Raw genomic sequence first — 17,727 nt, forward strand, 5'->3', positions numbered from 1 at the left:
TAAAAGGCTACTTTTTTTTCTCTGTCCTTTTGTCTCTGATTTATTTACTAATGGAACAAAGCTGCATTTTGAGTCATCATTTATGATAACTGAATCTAAAAGCAGAAACATTTCACAAACATTTCGTGAATGGTACGATTGCCTGCAATTACAAGGCTGAAGATCTACTGGACATTCTTTGCCCCCATGTAGTGAGCTTAGATTCTCTAAACTGGTGAATCCATATACTAGGAGGAAATAAGACAAAAAATTAAATACACTGTGTCATCAGGACTAGGTGGCACCTGTCTGGCCACTGGAAGGTAGAATGAACATATGTCATTGTCTCCTTTTCCTTTCTTGCAGATTTTCTTCTAAGAATTTTTGGAGCCCAGGCTCTGATGTTTCTCTTAAATCCTAGAGAGTCCAAACTTGCAAAAGAGAAGTTTATCAGTTCTTCTGCATTTGGAAAAAGCATTTAAATCCATGAAGAACTTATGGTGGCCATTGCTTTACCACTTTCAGAGCCCATCTGGCTCTTCTGCAATTAAGATACTATGTAGCAAATGTTTTCCTTCTCAAGGGAGTTGAACGCATTCTCATCCTCCCCTGGTGACTGTCCTTGGAGGAAAGAACAAGCAGAATACCTTTAACTTCCAGTGGCATAATGCTCCCTGTGTGAGAACTGTTGGGTTTTCCTCTGTAAATCCATAGGAATGCTATGGAAAGGCTTGCCTGGATGTATTTTTCCCAGAAAAACCCTTTTGTAAATACTGACTTTTAAGTCTTTGAGACTGTCCATACAAAAGAGTTGGGCAGTCACAAAGTAGCTTAGGAGTTTTACATTAAAAACCAGATACTGTCCCCGATGGACTTGGGTCTGTGAAGATAAAGCTTATTACAACACCTGAGAGTTTACATTTGGCAGTATCTCTAGGGGCTGAACCTAAGCTGTCTTATCTCCTCCTTTACAGCTGTTTAGGTATTTCTGCTTTGATTGATCTGAGAAATAGGGCTCCTTGCATGACAATGGAGGTGCTGTATAATATTGGTCCCTCTTGTGTTCACTCCAGGTCTGATTCTGAAAGATTTGCGACTTTCTCCAATTTGACTTTTTCCACAGGCCGGAAATTTCAGGTGCCAGTATTAGTGTTTCCTGAGAATGAAGACAGACCCTGCCTTGGGGAATCTAACCAGACTTACCTCTTGACTTGCAAAGCCAGAAAATAAAGCCAGGTGTGGAAGTAGAATCATTCCATTCAAGTTTCGACAAGCTGCTAGCACAAAGTATTTTCTTTTCTTAGTCCCTTTCCTACACTTTGGAAGCACCACCTGTCCTGCAGACTTAGAAACCTGCCAAAGACTGTGGAACTTTTGTTTGCATAAAACCTCCTGATTTAAAGTAAAGCTGCAAACAAAAAGTTATAGGGATTTAAGACTCCTTTCGCTCAGAAAAAGAAAAGGAATTGCACCTTTAACACTGGTCTGTCAAGCACTTAAATATGAACAATTGCAAGAATTTTGATTGCTTCTGTGTCACCAGTATTATTTGCAACATTGCCTACTTCACCTTCTTTTTCCCCTTTATGAATTAGATCTTAGTATTTTACTTTAAGAATACTTGTGTCATTGTTGGCATTGGTACAGCAGCCTTTATTTGGAGGTTTTGTTTGGTCCGTTTGTTTTTCTTTACTGTAAGTTCTGTATTTTAATATCTGAACTTCATGAAAGGAGTTTTTTTAAAGCTTCTTCATTTTTTTTTCTCATTTTAGAAGCTATAGCAGGCAAGGCTGTATTTTGCTTAAAGCCCAGAAAATACCTGATCTCCCAAATTACATGTTCCTGAAATAGAGGAGGCTACCTTGAAGAGGCTTCTCTATCATTAGTAGGTGTAGTCATTTGTTGTTTTGCTAATCAAAAACTCCCTGGTCTTACCTCTGCTCCATAAACTCCAAGTTTATGGAAGCTTTGATATAATCTCTAACCCACGTGTAACAATGCCAGTTCTCTCTCGGGGGGGGGGGAGGAGGGGGAGGAAAAAGAAAAAGGAAAAGAAAAAAATATTCCAAACTCATAGAGATTGCTTCATTTCTAATGCTTGGACAAGAAAAGTCACCCCTCCCAAATAAACTCTGTGTTCTTTCAGTCTGCCTTTGTCCTGAGACCATACCCTCCCTAGGAACAATTTTTACTGCACCCTGTTCTTTCAGCCTATAAACGCTGATCTTGAATATAGCAATGGTCTCTGTTTGGTGTGCAGACAAAACACAGTTGCACAGTGTCTGCTTCCCCCTTTGACAAAATGTGTGAAATTCTACAGTGGTCACAGGGACAGGACTACTGTTCAGCTGGTTCTCTGGCTTCACATCTGTACTGAAAGTGACTGCACATGGAGTATATTTTGTTCAGTATATATTATATGTTGCTAAAACTCCTGACCCACTGGCAAAGCCTATGTAGCTATGATGGTGAGACACCTAATAAATTGGGGACTATCATTATCACCTTTGTTTCATGCCACCTATAATAAACACACAGACTCATGCTCAGTAGGAGGAGAGTTAGTGGCAATTTCTTGTAGCCTTCTTCTCTTTGCCTGCTAACTGTAAATTATTAATTCCTGTCCTTTAAAGAGTAATTTTCCTCTTCCATTTCAAGATATGGCTTGCATATAATTTCTAGTACTGTAAAACTGTAAGTTATAGGATGAATTACAAGAATTTAGTGCAATATAAGGGCAGGAAAAAATAGATTAAAATCTCTAATGTTAAACCGTATAGATAGGTTATGAACATGTCAGAGACAACTGATGACAGAGATGAAGAGGAAGTTATGTTGCAGATTATATTAAAACGTTGTCCAAAGATTGTCTTCATTTCAAGAAGCAGTGTTAAATAATAAACTTGTTACATAACGTATGATGAGCAAAGATGTATGAAGCTTTGGATGCAAAACATGAATGAAACAGCTGCTACTTTTAAAAAGTGCTTGTGACTTAAAGGGCAGTACAATTCAGTTTCTACAAAAGTATTGGTGAAATTGAGGGGACCCTATAGACTGTTACGATTTGAGCAATCAAGTTTTACATGGACATAAAACTGAGAAAACAAGGTGGGTTTGGGGTTTCTTAATTTTGCCATCTATTGGAACTTCGTCGTTTTAGCAGAAGAATGCAGTGAAGTGATTCTAGCATATAGATAAAGTAGGGCAATGGGAATGAGTAGCTGAAATAATCGTCAATGTGTAGATTAAAGGTTCTTCTATTGTTTGAGTCTGTTAGCATTAAAACACAGCAAGCATGCAAGTCAAGATACAGAAATAGATCTATAAAAACTACCAGTTATGTGTGTTTATACTAAAGCATGAGACTAAGAAGAGACTTACTACAGTGAACAGAAAACTTCAAATTAGGCTTGAAAGCATCACCATAACAGTCTGCAAAGATAGCCCAGCAGTTTACACAGCTGATCAGGGCACTGTTAGTGGAGCTTAACAGCTTTGCAGGCTTTGTACATTTCCAGGGAGGGGGGGGGGGAACCAACAAAAAAACCCACAAAACAAAACAAAAACAAACTGTTTTTTCAAGGATAATAAAAAAGAAGGTCTTGAAGAGATTTTACTTTGAATAGTTGAAACAGGCCAGAGGGAATAAGAAACTTTTCTGTTCTCATTTTACAGCTGGAGAACTGAGGCAGTTGTATTAAGACTAATAAATAAATTCAGATGATCTTAGTCTAGATTCAGGTCCACAGGCCATCTTTCTTCTGTAAAATGAATTTATAGAAATTCTTTATGGCTTCAGTTAGCTGAAGCATCAAGACTGTTTAAGACAGAAGAAATACAGCTGGCATTTCAATAATGAAATAATCAAGCTTGTTTTCCCTTTGATTTTCATTTGGAACCATTTTGGTGGAGGTGTAATTATAAATTCATAAGTTTCAATTGATAAATACCTAGATTGTACATGTTAAGGACTTCTGTATTAAGAATCCTATAGTCCATGCTTGTATCCAATTGGCCTTTCTTGGAAAATTATTTTGTCACTTTGAATGAGACTTTGATTAATTAAAATTTTATTTACTGCATTCCAGTATTGTGGAATAATGTCCTGATTCAGCAAATTACTAAAACACATCATTTCATGTACTTAAGAATAGATACACACTTAAGTCTTCTTTTGAATTGTTTTAATTCTTTGGTTCATTTGTCTAAATATTCTTAGCATCTTTGATTACTGTGTTAACATGTTTTCTTCTTTCATGTCTCTTTTCAACTCTGTCCGAAAATTGGTATATTAGGCAGACATTGACAGACCATTTTAATGTAAGCAACACAATTTCAGTAAATATCTGAGAACCCTGGTATGTCTAATTTCTTACCAAACTTATGGTCCTTACTATGTTCAGATCTGTATCTCTGCATAATCATTTAAATTTGGAACTGTTTTGGAGTGGTTAAAATAAAAGGTAGCTGAAAAACTATATCCAATTTTTCTTTTCCCAGACACCTTTTTTAATCCCCAAATTTGAAATACTTCAATCTTATGTTAAAAATAACTTCCATGTGTTCATTTCTTGATACAACAGTAAGTTTCAGTCTATATAAAAGTAGATCTTGTGTTCAATTTCCAAGGCATTGGAATGCTATAGTAGAACTGCGTACCGCGAATTTAACTTTAATCACATTTCTTTCCTTCAGAAAGATCAGTCTAAGTTCTACCAATAGTTGATATGCTTTCAGCACCTTTCACTGTAGTGTAGATTTAATTTTTTGGGTTACAGGTAGGAAGACTTCATTGTCTGAAATGTAGAGGTGTGGAAAAGGAATAACACAACTTCAAACAAGCAGGAAATCTGACTAATACCTACAAGGAATAATAGAGTCCTGGTGCAGTGCTAGCTCAATTCACTAAGCTTGAACCCTTTTCAGAGTAGGCAATTCAGCTATTATGTATTAAAGAAAGCAATTTTAACAGTAAGAATTAGAGGAAGCTTTTGCATTATAATTGTAATTGGGGTAATTTTGTAAAATTCATTAGCAAGATGATCTCATTTGTACAAATGTAAAACATATCACTCATAAAGTTCTGTCAGGTTTGCATTGACCCAGGTGCTTATAATCTGTTAATTTACATCAGAGAAACAGCAGTGTGTGGAAATTGGGCAGCAGATAGGATTTAGTTATTTTTCATTAGCACTTGGACTTTGATAAAGGGGAACAGAAAAGAGCTGCTTGACCTTTCAGCGCTTAAATTATTAAAGAGCAAATAGATTTGAGGTCTAGATGCTTGCAAATCTAATTTGTCTTGTGGAGTAAGGATGAAAAGACATTTTGAGTTTGAAATTGCTCCAGTCAACTTAGTTCTTTCTTTAATGTATCTGAAGATGAATAGATGGCTGGCATTTAACATGTAATATACAAGGAGTAGTGCATGTAGTATAACTAACATGAATTTGCCAGAGGAAAAGGAGCATTTTAACGACAGATTTCTTTCTAAAATATCTACAAACTTTAGCCTTTAATCATTGAGTGAAAAATAAAAAGAATCCTCATTTCAGCCAGCACTGAAACAGATCATATTACCTTGTCTGGACTGAGGTCCCTCTTATTCAGTCCTGCTGAAATAAAAAAAGGTAACAATACTGTCCTGAAGGCGACAGCCAAGTAACTTAGTTTACTATCCATCATGCTTCAGTGAAACTGAGGAATTCTTATCTTTGCTGCAGTATTGGGCAAGTGTATCCACCTTCACAGAATCACAGAATGGTAGGAGTTGGAAGGGACCTCTGGAGATCTTCTCATCCTATCCCCCTGCTTGAGCAGGGACACCTAGAGCAGGGGGCACAGGAACGCATCCAGGTGGGTTTTGAATGTCTCCAGGGAAGGAGACTCCACAACCTCCCTGGGCAGCCTGTTCCACTGCTCTGGCACCCTCACAGGAAAGAGGTTTTTTCCTCATGTTCAGGTGGAACTTCCTGTGTTCCAACTTGTGCCCGTTGCCCCTGGTCCTGTCGTTGGGCACCACTGAAAAGAGTCCAGCCCCATCCTCTTGACACCCATCCTTTAGATATTTATAAGCATTGATAAGATCCCCCCTCAGTCTTCTCTTCTCCAGGCTGAACAAAGCCAGGTGCCTCAGCCTTTCCTGATAAGGGAGATGCTCCAGTCCCCCAATCATCTTTGTAGCTCTCCACTGGACTTGCTCAAGCAGTTCCCTGTCCTTAAACTGGGGGGCCCAGAACTGGACACAGTACTCCAAATGTGGCCTCAGTAGGGTGGAGCAGAAGGGGAGGATAACCTCCCTCGCCCTGCTGGCCAAGCACCTTTTAATGCCCCCCAGGATACTGTTGACCTTCTTGGCCACAAGGGCACATTGCTGGCTCATGGTCAACCTGCTGTCCACCAGCACTCCCAGGTCCTTCTCAACAGAGCGTCTTTCCACAATGTCAACCCCCAACCTGTACATTTCACTAACTTGCAAGAATAGATGTTTATATCACCTTCTACTTTTTTTCCAATACTTCATTTAAATTCAAAAATGGTATTTATTGTAGATTCAGTGTAAATTAGTAGTTAGAGGAGGCAACACACTCTCTTCAAAGTAGCTTGGAATCCCAGTTCTAAGCAACTGTGCTTTGTTCTAGAAAATTAATGACTAAAATCATGTCAAATATTGATTTGGAGGAGAAAAAACAAGATTGTAATGTAGATATTTCATGGATAGTTTTTACACATCTGTTCTCATAGGATCAAAGAAAGGTTGCCGTGTATTGACCTTCATTTACTACTCAGCATGGAATTAATCAACTAATGAAAACCTTTGTGCTAGATGTGTAGATTTTGTTGCAAAGACCTGTAAAGTGTACAGATAGTGGCCTTCAAGTGGACCCTCAAGACATTTGTCTCCCTGGCTATACCAACTGTATACATGGTTAGATTTCTGGTGGGTTCAGCATCAGATTAAAACATCTAAATTTAGGTGTCCACTTCCAGATGCCTACATGTGAGCTGAGTATTTAGTTATTATAGTCAGTGGTGCCTAGAAAGCAATTAAGCTGACCCAAAAGTAGACATCTCCTCACTGGTCAGGTCTTTAAGGACTGTTGTCTGTACTGAGAAGCTCTCCAGTGAGTGTAATGGGAGTTTACAGATGTATAGACATCTCCATGAAGACACTTAAATATAAGGGTTTTAACATTAAACTAAATCTCCACCCCAGTGCAAATCTAAATCAGGCAGAAGAGGTATGTATTCTCAGTGTTAACTTTCTGGGCATTTTTTGTGAGCGTAAGAAGTGCAGCATCTCCTACTGGAGATGCTAGATCTTAAAAACATAGTGAACGGGGTCTGTTGCACATGACCAGTAGGTCTGGTGAAAAAACAGTAAGATGGCCAAGACAACTGGCGTTCTTCTGCCTCTTGGTGATGTTCAGCTATGAAAGCTCTGCAGAGCTGGCATCACGTTGTTATAGAATCATGAAGTCATAGTATGGTTTGGGTTGGAAAAGACCTTTAAAGATCCATCTAGTCCAACCCCCTGCCATGGGCAGGGACATCTTCAACTAGATCTGGTTGCTCAAAGCCTTGTCCAACCTGGCCTTGAACAGTTCCACTGATGGGGCATCATTCAAGCACACAGCATTATCTAAACATGCAAAGGCAGCTTGAGTGTAGAAGCAGTATGTTAGTCTGGTTGGGCACTGAATCAGTAAGGCTCCTGAGAGTGCAAGAGCTGGAGAGCTCTATGCCAGCGCTCACAGCAAGTTGAGTCTAGCAGAGCCCCAGCAGGTTCAGGAGGCCACTGGCTATGAGCTAGCTTGGTGACTGTACAAAGTCATCACTTTTATTTCTAAACCAGATTTGCCTTCACAAGGGGAATAGTGATAGCTGTACAGTTGTATGACTAAGCCAATAAGCCCTGTTGGGTCCAGACTGAGACCTGCAGAGGCCCAGCCCAAGTGTCCCTGTACTTTGGGCAGAGTCTTCCATAAATGTAATCACCTACCTACAGATGATGGAATGGGGAACAACATGTCAGAAGACTGTGTGGGTATTTAATCTTTCAGAAATATTCCCTACTCAGGGACTGCTGGTTTTTATGAATTATCAACTTGAAAGATGATAACGTGTTATTAGCTGTAGATGATGTGGAAAAATGTGGACACATTGCTGCTTTAACATCAGTTACCTATACTGACTTGCTTACCAGGATTCAAGATTCCAGGAGACAAATAATGAATAAGGATCACTGGTCCCCAGTGAAGCAATAAGCCTGCAAGCCAGTCCTCTTTAGAGACCTGGACTTCCCACTTCACAGATTTGAAAGCACTGACTCAGGCTTTTACAGCAACTGTAAGGGTATAATGATTACACTGTTTGCATAACCAGCAGAAATCACAATTTCTTTGTTCCTGCTTGAATGTCCATAGCACCTTTACAGTGGAGAGGGATGGACTGTTCCCTGTAGGTCCCAGTACAGCAAAGAATGCAAGTGCAAACTGAATTGCTTTGCAGAATGCAGAAACACTTAAAAATATGGTTATCGGTTATCTCTAAGACGTGTAAAAGTGATTTTCTGAGTAAGAATAACTTCCATCAAAAAGTGTTTTATTCTTGCTCAGTAACAGTCAATATACCACCGAAATTCTAACAGACTGTAATTTACTCTGTGTGCTTTCATAAATAGTTATAATGTCAACAGTAAAGCAAATACTATTCCCCATCTCTTTGTAATTTATTTCTTCATTTTTATCTTACTACTCATTCCATTTCATTTAGATAAGATAAACAGGTTAGAGAATGGAATCTATAGCTTTATACTTAGTTCTGTGAGCAAAATAATACCTAATTCTACATTTTAGCACTAATCAAGCAAGCTGTTTCTGTACAAGAATTCGAACAAGTTGTCTGTGCATTTGCTGTATGAAAAGCTGTGGTGTGTATGGCTAATTTTATTTCTCCAAAACAAAATTAATTTGTTTGAAAGCATGAATCTATTCCACAAATTCATATACCTGACTATCAACATGACGTCTTCTTCCCATGTCCTTTGCATTTAGCAGTCCTTTTTTTTCCCATAAATACAGGTATGCTATTGTGGTTTCAGAATGAGTTGACTGCCCAAATCTTAAAATAACCCATGTGTTTCTTTTGTTCTTTCCTTTCTACACTCTTAGTGTCTATCAAATAGTTGTTGAAGAAGAACGCCCACGGAGGACCAAAAAGACAACTGAAATCCTGAAGTGCTACCCAGTGCCCATTCATTTCCAGAATGCCTCGCTTTTGAATTCCCAGTACTACTTTGCTGCAGAGTTTCCAGCCAATGGTTTACAAGCTGCTCAGCCTTTTACTATTGGTGATAACAAAACCTACAGTGGTTTCTGGAACACTCCTCTTCTCCCTCATAAGAGCTACAGCATCTATTTTCAAGCTGCTAGCAGAGCCAATGGGGTAAGTCTTATGACAGGTGTGGTTTTATACAGTATTTGTGTGTAAATAGATGATTGGCACCAACTAGCAAGATGCCCAATTTAGTTGCTAATGAGAAAATGAAGTAACCGTGAAATTTAACACACCGAGCTTAAAAAATAACAGTTTTCCTAACACAATATTGCTTAATGATTAAAGGTTACAGGGAAGAGGAGGGGAAAACAACACATTTTGTCAATAGTGAGTAGGCAAAGTAGTGCGTTACCATTCTGTCTTATTATCTAAAAGCTGTCCAATGAGTGTGTTTGACTGGCTTTTTTTTCTTTCTTTTTTTTTTTTAAATGTTTGTTTTCTTGCTTTGTAGAGGAGAGTGTTGTGATTTTTTGTGTTATGTTTAAGCCAAACTTGATTGTGGATTTTAGCACATCTGTCTTGGCCTGTCCAGTCTCATTACCTCAGTTTGTAACATCTTGAACTCCCATTATCTCATTTGGTTGCCTTGAATAAATTAAAAACCACTTTTCCCCCCCCCGCCCTTTCTACAAACAGTAAAAGAAAAATAAGTAGACAGAACTGAAATGAAAACTGTGTAAAAAGGTCTTCACAGATCATGTTTCATCGGACTAATTCTTCCTGGAATTGTTTTTCATTTCGTGAACAGACCTACCCAGAGCCCTTCAATTCTTGATAAGCTTTGGCTGTCTGTGCTGACAGCCTGGAAATGTTTTCTGCCAGAAACCATAATGGTTCCTCTTTCACAGTGCACTGACAGTGCAGAAATGTGAAACACCATTGATTATTTTTTCTTTCTAAAATTGTCTAGTGTGATGCCTCGAACTATACTATCTGTTAGAAAAAGAAAAATCTCCCAAGGTTATTATGTTGCCCAAGGAAAAAAGCTGAACACCTGCCTGCACTCTTGTGGATATCCTTCACATATTTTCTACTTTTAGAGGAATCTTGAGATGTTTATATACCACACCCAAGCACTGTTTGTCCATATTTTGAAAGCACATTAGAGTTGCTTAATAAGCAGTTAAATACGTAATGAGGCACATTAAATGAACACTTCTGTGACATTTTATCAGTACTTTTAAGAATAGAGTCATGGATGACTTTCTTTGCTTAGAAACACAAGATGTGACCTTTTTCCTCTTTATTTGACACAGGAAACCAAAATCGACTGCGTCAGGGTAGCCACAAAAGGTATGTTCATATTATGTCATGTATTCTGTATTTCAGCTTGCTGACCTTTCCTTCACATGGTCTTTGCAAACTTCCAGAAGTGTTTATATTGCTAAGAGGCATCACTAAGCCTATTACAGAATTTTAAATGATCCATTGGCATTTCTAGCTGAGAATTAGGAAGTTTGTTTGTTTGTTTGTTTTTAAGAATAAATGTATTACACATTTTTTAGTTGTCTACTTGAATACAGCGTTTTTAAAATATATTCTGTGGGTTTTTATATGATCTCACAATAAATATTTTGGACTTCTCTGTATATAGTAGAGTTGTAAAATTGCCAATTGCAGATTACATACTAGCTGCTTATACATCTGTAGTGAAAAATTACCCCTTACGCATAAGCAATTATCTTATCTTAATTGCTTTATAAGAGAAAAGTGGAGAAATCATGTTCTTCATTTTCATGGTACAGATCAGCTATATTTATTGGACTGTCAGCACATGATGCTACCAGTTGTGAGACAAGTTTGTATAATTGAGATAGTGCTAGCTATAGGTTTGATCCCCAAGCAGGGACAGATAAACATGCTGATGGTATATTTAACCTTGGAGGCTAGGATCTGTCTGTGATTATCTTTGTAGTATCACCTTTTTAGTACCTCTAGCTGGTGGCAACTTCAAAGCCTGAAGAAGAAGTGATGGGGTAGTAGTATGATTATTTGGAGAATGTAATAGGGGAAAAGGAAAGAAAGTACTGCTGTGAGTAGGAACAGGTAATACCACCTTGTGGTATTGGGCACCTGGTGAGAGTTTGAAACAAAAACTACTTCATCCCTGTACCACTGTCCCTTGCAAGAGATCATGCATGTCTCATAGTGACTATCCCTAATGTAACTGATTCCACCATGAATTCCTTTACACGCAGAGTTCACAATTCCACCACCGTCACTAAATCTAAATAGGATGGATGAGAATCTCATTACTTAAAAGGAACAGAAATGTTAGCATACAGTTGCCTCTGTTGAAAGGCTGGGTCCTTACTAATGTGACAAATACTTTTTTGTGGCTCTTTGAACTGGTTCCTGTTTCTTTTTTTTCCAAATGAAAGGAAGTAGTTTTCATTCTAATTTACTAACAGACTGCTTACTAAACCACAGAAAACTTTCAAATATCTAAACTAACACCCAATAAAATATAGATGAGAGATTAATTCCAGATTCAAGTGGGATCCTGTGTTGTTTTCCAGTAGCTTCAGTGATACCTGGAGTGGACTACATTACCTCAGTAATCATAATAGGCGATTAGAGAAATGGATTTTAAATTATTTGAAGATATGTATTCCTAATCACTAATGGATGTTGAGCTGTTTCAGTTACCTGACTGACTGAAAAATCTTACACTCTCATTTGAGAAGCAAGGGCAACTTTATGGTTGGAATAGCTCCCATAGCAACAAGCAGTATTTGTTTTGCTAACCCATTTGGCAATGGAGATGTGAGAAATGCAGCTTTTATTTAAACAAATCTCCATACATTTCTGTTTTGAAAGCATGTTTCAGAATTCTTCGTAATGCCTTTGTGAAGCCTGTAAAATAATATGAGGGGTTGTTGTGAGAACTTTGAAACCAGAGGTGTCCTCAGTTGCATTCATAGTCCCTGGTGCAAAACTTTATTGCAGGGCTTCTGTAAAGCACTGATTTCCATGCTTATAAACTGAATGTCTGTATTATATTTTTAAACTATATTAATTTTTAACAGTAGAATGGAGACCATGATACAGTTTAATATGATATTAATAATTTTTTCCCTTTAGATCTAACAGGAGTATCTGAGGGAGAAACAGTCTTCCGTGCCCTCTTTGGGCTTCCCATATATGGACTAGAAAAAAATAGCAAAACTGCTTAACATCTGTAGGTCAGAAGTCACCACATCTGCAGTGGGGCAAGACAGAATTGTCCTCTCCCGTTCACCTTCCCTTCTGTCCACACACCCCTAAACAGCTTAGTACAGCACTTACCTTGCCTGTACCCAAGGAAACAAAAGCTGCTATGACCGCTGTGCCTGATCTCTTACAGACATGCACCATTTTCTACTGCGTTTTGCGACTACAGTATAGCTACTAGATAGTAAGCTACTGAAACTATCATATGCTCGTTTTGTCCATCTATTTATTACAGTTGTTCTTACAAATAAGGTTGTGAACCCTCTCCAGTACATCTAGTTTTCATATACTAATGAAATTTTTGAAATGTTTGTATTCTGGGCTTCTGTCATCTTTAAAAGGTCAAGTTTGGTGGTTTTTAAAGCAAAAAGGAAATGTTCTAGGCCATTCATATATAAAACTGGTACAATCTTCTTCTGAATTAAGGTCTGATCCTGAAAATACCTGCAGCTTTGTGTAGGCTATTGGAGTCAGTAGGCATACTCTAGAATTCAATATGTATGTGGGAAACTATATGCTTTTAGGCTCTTATCAAGCCAGTTGTGTGCCTAATTTTGTGCACAAAGAATAATCTCACTGACTACATTGCAACTATTCTGTCTTAAAGTAGACATGTATTTTACTGGATAAAGGCCTATTGCCATAAAGCATATCCTTTAAAACAAACATGAGAGTACAAACAGTTGTCCGCTTGTTTCTTAAAACCTTCTGTAATTCCATTCCCGTGGAATTTGAGGATTGCACCAAGCACATTGGCAGCCCTTCCTGGGATCCAGGTCACCCATGGCAACCTCTTAGCTGCTCCCCTGAGCCCACTGAGCTTGGCCAAGCCACCTCGTTGTCTGTATTAAGGGTGTGTGGTTAGCCTGTTTGAAGTCTGCCCTCAGGACTGATATGGAAGTTCAGAACCTCACGTGAGCATAGCTATAGCATTTGCTAGCTCTATTTCCTTTATTTCCTTTAATCATCCCAACTCCAGATTATCTAAAAGTTGTTGGTGCCCTTGAGACCTTTTTAAGATCATTGAGATTCTGTTGTACCACTGAGTTTTGCAGCATTCATTCCATGGCCTACTGTATACTTCTGTATGTTTTTAAAAAATAAAAACAAAGAAGTAAGTATATTGTGAAGATAGCGTTCTTGCCCCAGATCCAGCAGAACCCTTGAGTAGGTACGTCACTTTTCAGTCCAGTTATGTCAACAGAGGTAACGCACGTGCTTACTGTCAGGCATGTGCTTAAATGGCACACACTAAACTGTGTTGCTGGATCAGAGCCAAAGTGCACCAGCCAGCCTGTTATCACACTGATATCTAACTTCTTGTTAGAAAAGTACGGCCTGACTCTAGAGAAGTACAGCCTAACTCTGCTGGGTCAAATGCATGTGTAGGGTCAGTAGCTGGATAATAGCTTCTCATTCCATCAAGTATATCTTAAACAACCACAATTTGTAACATCTTAAAAAAAGCTCTTGTTTTATGATTATTACATTTTTACAAATGAAACCTATATTAAATGTGTTCTTTTAGAGATCATATAAAAATCCTGATTGCAATGATTGTAAATGTAATTTAGGATCAGAATACTGGGCTTTGTAGAGCTGAAAGTTCTCCTCCTGCTTACTGGTGGAGTCAAAGGGAACCTTTGCTACTGGCTTTGCTAGGAGAAGGATCAGACGGCATATTCTTGTGATGCAGAGTCTTCTGATCTTACTTGTCTGTAGAGAAAGGCTTCTAGGACCTCTGTGACTATTTGGTGTATATAAAAATGTGGAGACGGCAGGGTTTCAACTCCCATTATTTTTGACAAGATAATTAAACAAACAAACAAACAAAAACCAGGAAGAGATTTTTGTACCAGTGGTAATAAAAGTTTTCATATTTTGCTTGAAATATGGCTTTCATATACTTACTCCTTCTTCAAGCTAAATGACTGTAAAATCTCAGCAGGCAAAGTTGAAAACATTCCAAAATTCCTCCAAGTTTATTGATATCAACTTTGTGGTGTTTTGTGATTTATATTAAGACTATATTTCCTGATATGACTTACAACAATGTCTGGATAGAAGCATCTTGTTTATCTCCTAGGAATCCAGTTCTCAAGAGGGAGACATCATTGTTCTAATTTTGCAATATTGGAAGGCTTTCATTAATTATGAGAGAGAAAAGGATATTATAGTATTTTAAATCCAATAGCAACAGTACTCTAGCAGCTACCATCAACACTGCATTTCAGTGTTGCAGAGGGATATTTCAAAATATTATGCAGCAACAGTTTTGAGTTTAATTGTCTGCAGATGGTAGATGATCTATTTTCCTCACTCGTTGCCACATTTCTAATAGCACCCAGGCTGTTCTATGTAAATGAGTGATCTTTCATATAATTTTGTCCTTAATTTTCCAATATTTTTTCTTTGCATCATTCTCCAGCTGCATCACGTTGGATCTGACCTTTTAATTTTTTTTATATTCCTTAATATATATGTATCATAGTGTGCTTAACCATTGAGAGGCAATCATAGAACTGCTGGCAAACAAAGAAATATGAGATTTTATTAATGTGAATCATGGTAGTAGTTATCTATACCAGTCAGTGATTGTTACAGCTCTGACAGAAATGTCTGAATACTCCAGGCACACAAACAATTCTGTTTTTTCAGCTTTTTCTTGTCTTAAGGGCAAAACACGAACTTGAAACTTGGACCTTAAACAGTTACATACGTACCTAACTAAAAGCGTGCCAACTCTCAGTGGTCATCCTCTGCATGCTGAAAGATAAGTATATGTGTAGTGTGTGCATTTTCAGAACAAAGGCCCAAGTGGGTACAAGAAAAACGAATCTTAGCTAGCTCAAAAATATTTTACATGAAAATTATCTTTAAAAAATTCTAGGAAAAATCTACTAATATGAAATAGGAAGACAAAAAAATGAAACGAGTTCGAATTACCTGGAGAAGTTAGTTAGTACTAGAGTAATCTGAATAAGCAGTTACCTTTCACTTAGAAAGCTCAGTGCTGGGACTAGCAGAGCCAAAGAGTCTCCAGTTTCCTCAAATGCATTATATGTAAATAATGTGCTTTGAGTCCTCTTCCTGAATTAAAGTCACATACAAAAGCTTATTAATTTGCAGAATAACCAAACTAACAACAGAAGATGAAAAGGAACTTGTGGGAGTTTTTTGGTTTTTATTTGTAAGAAATTCAGACAATAAACTATTGACCAAGATTCTTCTTGCTGGCCTAGCTTCAGTCTGGCTTTTTTTTCCCCTCATGCATGCTGACCTGGAAATCTTCCTTTGCCTTAGCTGCGATAATCGTGACTCAGCTTACAACACCATACATTCGCATCGCCCCTGCTGCAGGCGACGACCAACTAACAGGTCAGATGTTCAAGTATAGACAAGTCATCATGCCCATTTTGTCTCATTTTCTTTGGCTCCTTTTCCCTGATGTTTTTTTTCACTCTCTGCTCATAAATAGTTTTCTCTGTTGACAGTTTCTTTTTGTTTATCAATTTTTCTTCAGCTCCATTAAATTAAGTTGTGTGCTTGGCACCAAAACTTACACTCACATCCCTGTACATACAACTCCGCTGCATGTGCCCATTGTGTGTGTGATCTGTGGAATGTTCCTTCAAGCCTTATGTTGTAAAGAGATCTAGCCTTGCTCAAACCGTAAATTAAATGACAGTTTGAATATAGATCTATATCTGTGTACCTGTTTATTTTTTTCTGTGTTACTAGATCAAGACACTAGAATTTCTACATAATTTAGGCTCAGGAGTTGCATGTGTAAGTTAGGACAAAGATCTTGTATTAATGGATTTTTTTAACTGCAGAATGTTGAGAAGATCATATTTTCTGGCAACATTTCAATATGCAAAAAATTAAAGAAATAAAATGGATTACTTTTTAATTATGTCATACATAACTTGGAGGATTAAAACAAAATAACTTAGCGTGTGACATATGAGAATGAACAAGACTAAGGTTTTTAAATCTAATTGTCAAAGTAAACTGAGTATGCAAGTCAGACAATTATTAGGCTGTGTGTGGCCTGAAGGCCAGTTCAGAATGTACCAGAAAACCTTTGTGAACCTGGGGAAATGATATATTTTGTCAGAAAATAAACACATGCGTAGAGCTTTTAAGAGATTTGGAAATCTTTTTATTTTTAAACAGAAGCAAAGAGCATTAAAAACTCTAGAATCTAAGGTGAGTTTAATGGAATATGTAACAGGGGAAGCTAGACCTAGTCCATCAGCATTTAGTATAGGATAAAGTCATTGCCTTTTTCAAGAATACCGGCATAGTTACTTGGGAAGCATGGAAATGTTGCTCCCGGGTGTCTAAGGGACAAGAAGGAGTTCAGATGCGTAGCATCTGGATACTGCCATAGTCAATAAGGAACAGTTAAAGGATTCAGCTTAAGATAAGAGGATTAATGACATGCCTGCTATAGCTTTAAATTCTGGGGTATGTGTTATAATAACAAAGCTGAGAGATCCATAATGCCCAAGTTGCCATGTCAGTCAAGACAAAATCGTTGCAGGTATACCTGTATTATGTAATAGCATATGAACTAACCAGAATAATGTATTTACATGATGCCAGGAAGTACTAGCTTGTTCTTGTTAGTGCTGCTTGTCAGAAGCCCTGTCCACATAAATTTTTAGAGCTCAATTATTTTTTACTTGAGAAGTGAAGCTTGGAAGAGACAAAAAACATCTCTTCCACATCCTTGAACTTCAACAAGTTTTGATTTCTTCATCACAGGATTCAAATAAGCTTATTTATTTTTCCATACGGATAATTAAATGTTTTCCTTCTCTTATTTTGTTTTCTTTTGTTTTAAGGCAAAACTGGGTAGCTACACAAAACACTGGAGATATGGCTGTTCCATAACAGGGAGGTGGCTATAGTCGTTAACAATGAGAGAACAGAGATACAGCTAGCATGGGACAGCCAGCAAAGTATTTGGTTGCTTTGTCACTGGTGGCCCATTGCATTGGCACTCTGTGGCTGTCTGTCAGATCTGACTTCTTTCTTTTTTTCTTTCTTTTTTTTTTTTTAAAAAATCTGTTCTAGCAGAAACTAATTTTTATGGCAAAAAAAGAAAATATTAAATGATACCTGCAAACAGTATTTATGGCTATCTGTGAATAGTATTGAAAAGCCTCTGAAATCCCCTCATCA

The 17,727-nt window shown here is 37.7% G+C and overlaps 1 protein-coding gene across 9 annotated transcripts in view; it reads left to right on the forward strand.

Moving 5' to 3' along the window:
• PTPRM (protein tyrosine phosphatase receptor type M) overlaps positions 1-17,727 on the forward strand; it is a 495,715-nt gene that overhangs the window by 302,071 nt on the left and 175,917 nt on the right. For 5 of the 9 annotated variants that reach the window (XM_064442974.1, XM_064442975.1, XM_064442979.1 and 2 more), the window contains exons 12-14: positions 9,156-9,429; positions 10,578-10,614; positions 15,838-15,912. In XM_064442974.1, the coding sequence (XP_064299044.1) occupies positions 9,156-9,429; positions 10,578-10,614; positions 15,838-15,912 (386 nt within the window). The remainder of the gene's footprint in view (positions 1-9,155; positions 9,430-10,577; positions 10,615-15,837; positions 15,913-17,727) is intronic. The other 4 variants (XM_064442978.1, XM_064442980.1, XM_064442981.1 and 1 more) reach the window with 1 other exon arrangement.

The sequence above is a fragment of the Phalacrocorax carbo genome, chromosome 2 (assembly GCF_963921805.1).
Source record: "Phalacrocorax carbo chromosome 2, bPhaCar2.1, whole genome shotgun sequence".
Classification (NCBI taxonomy): Eukaryota; Metazoa; Chordata; class Aves; order Suliformes; family Phalacrocoracidae; genus Phalacrocorax; species Phalacrocorax carbo.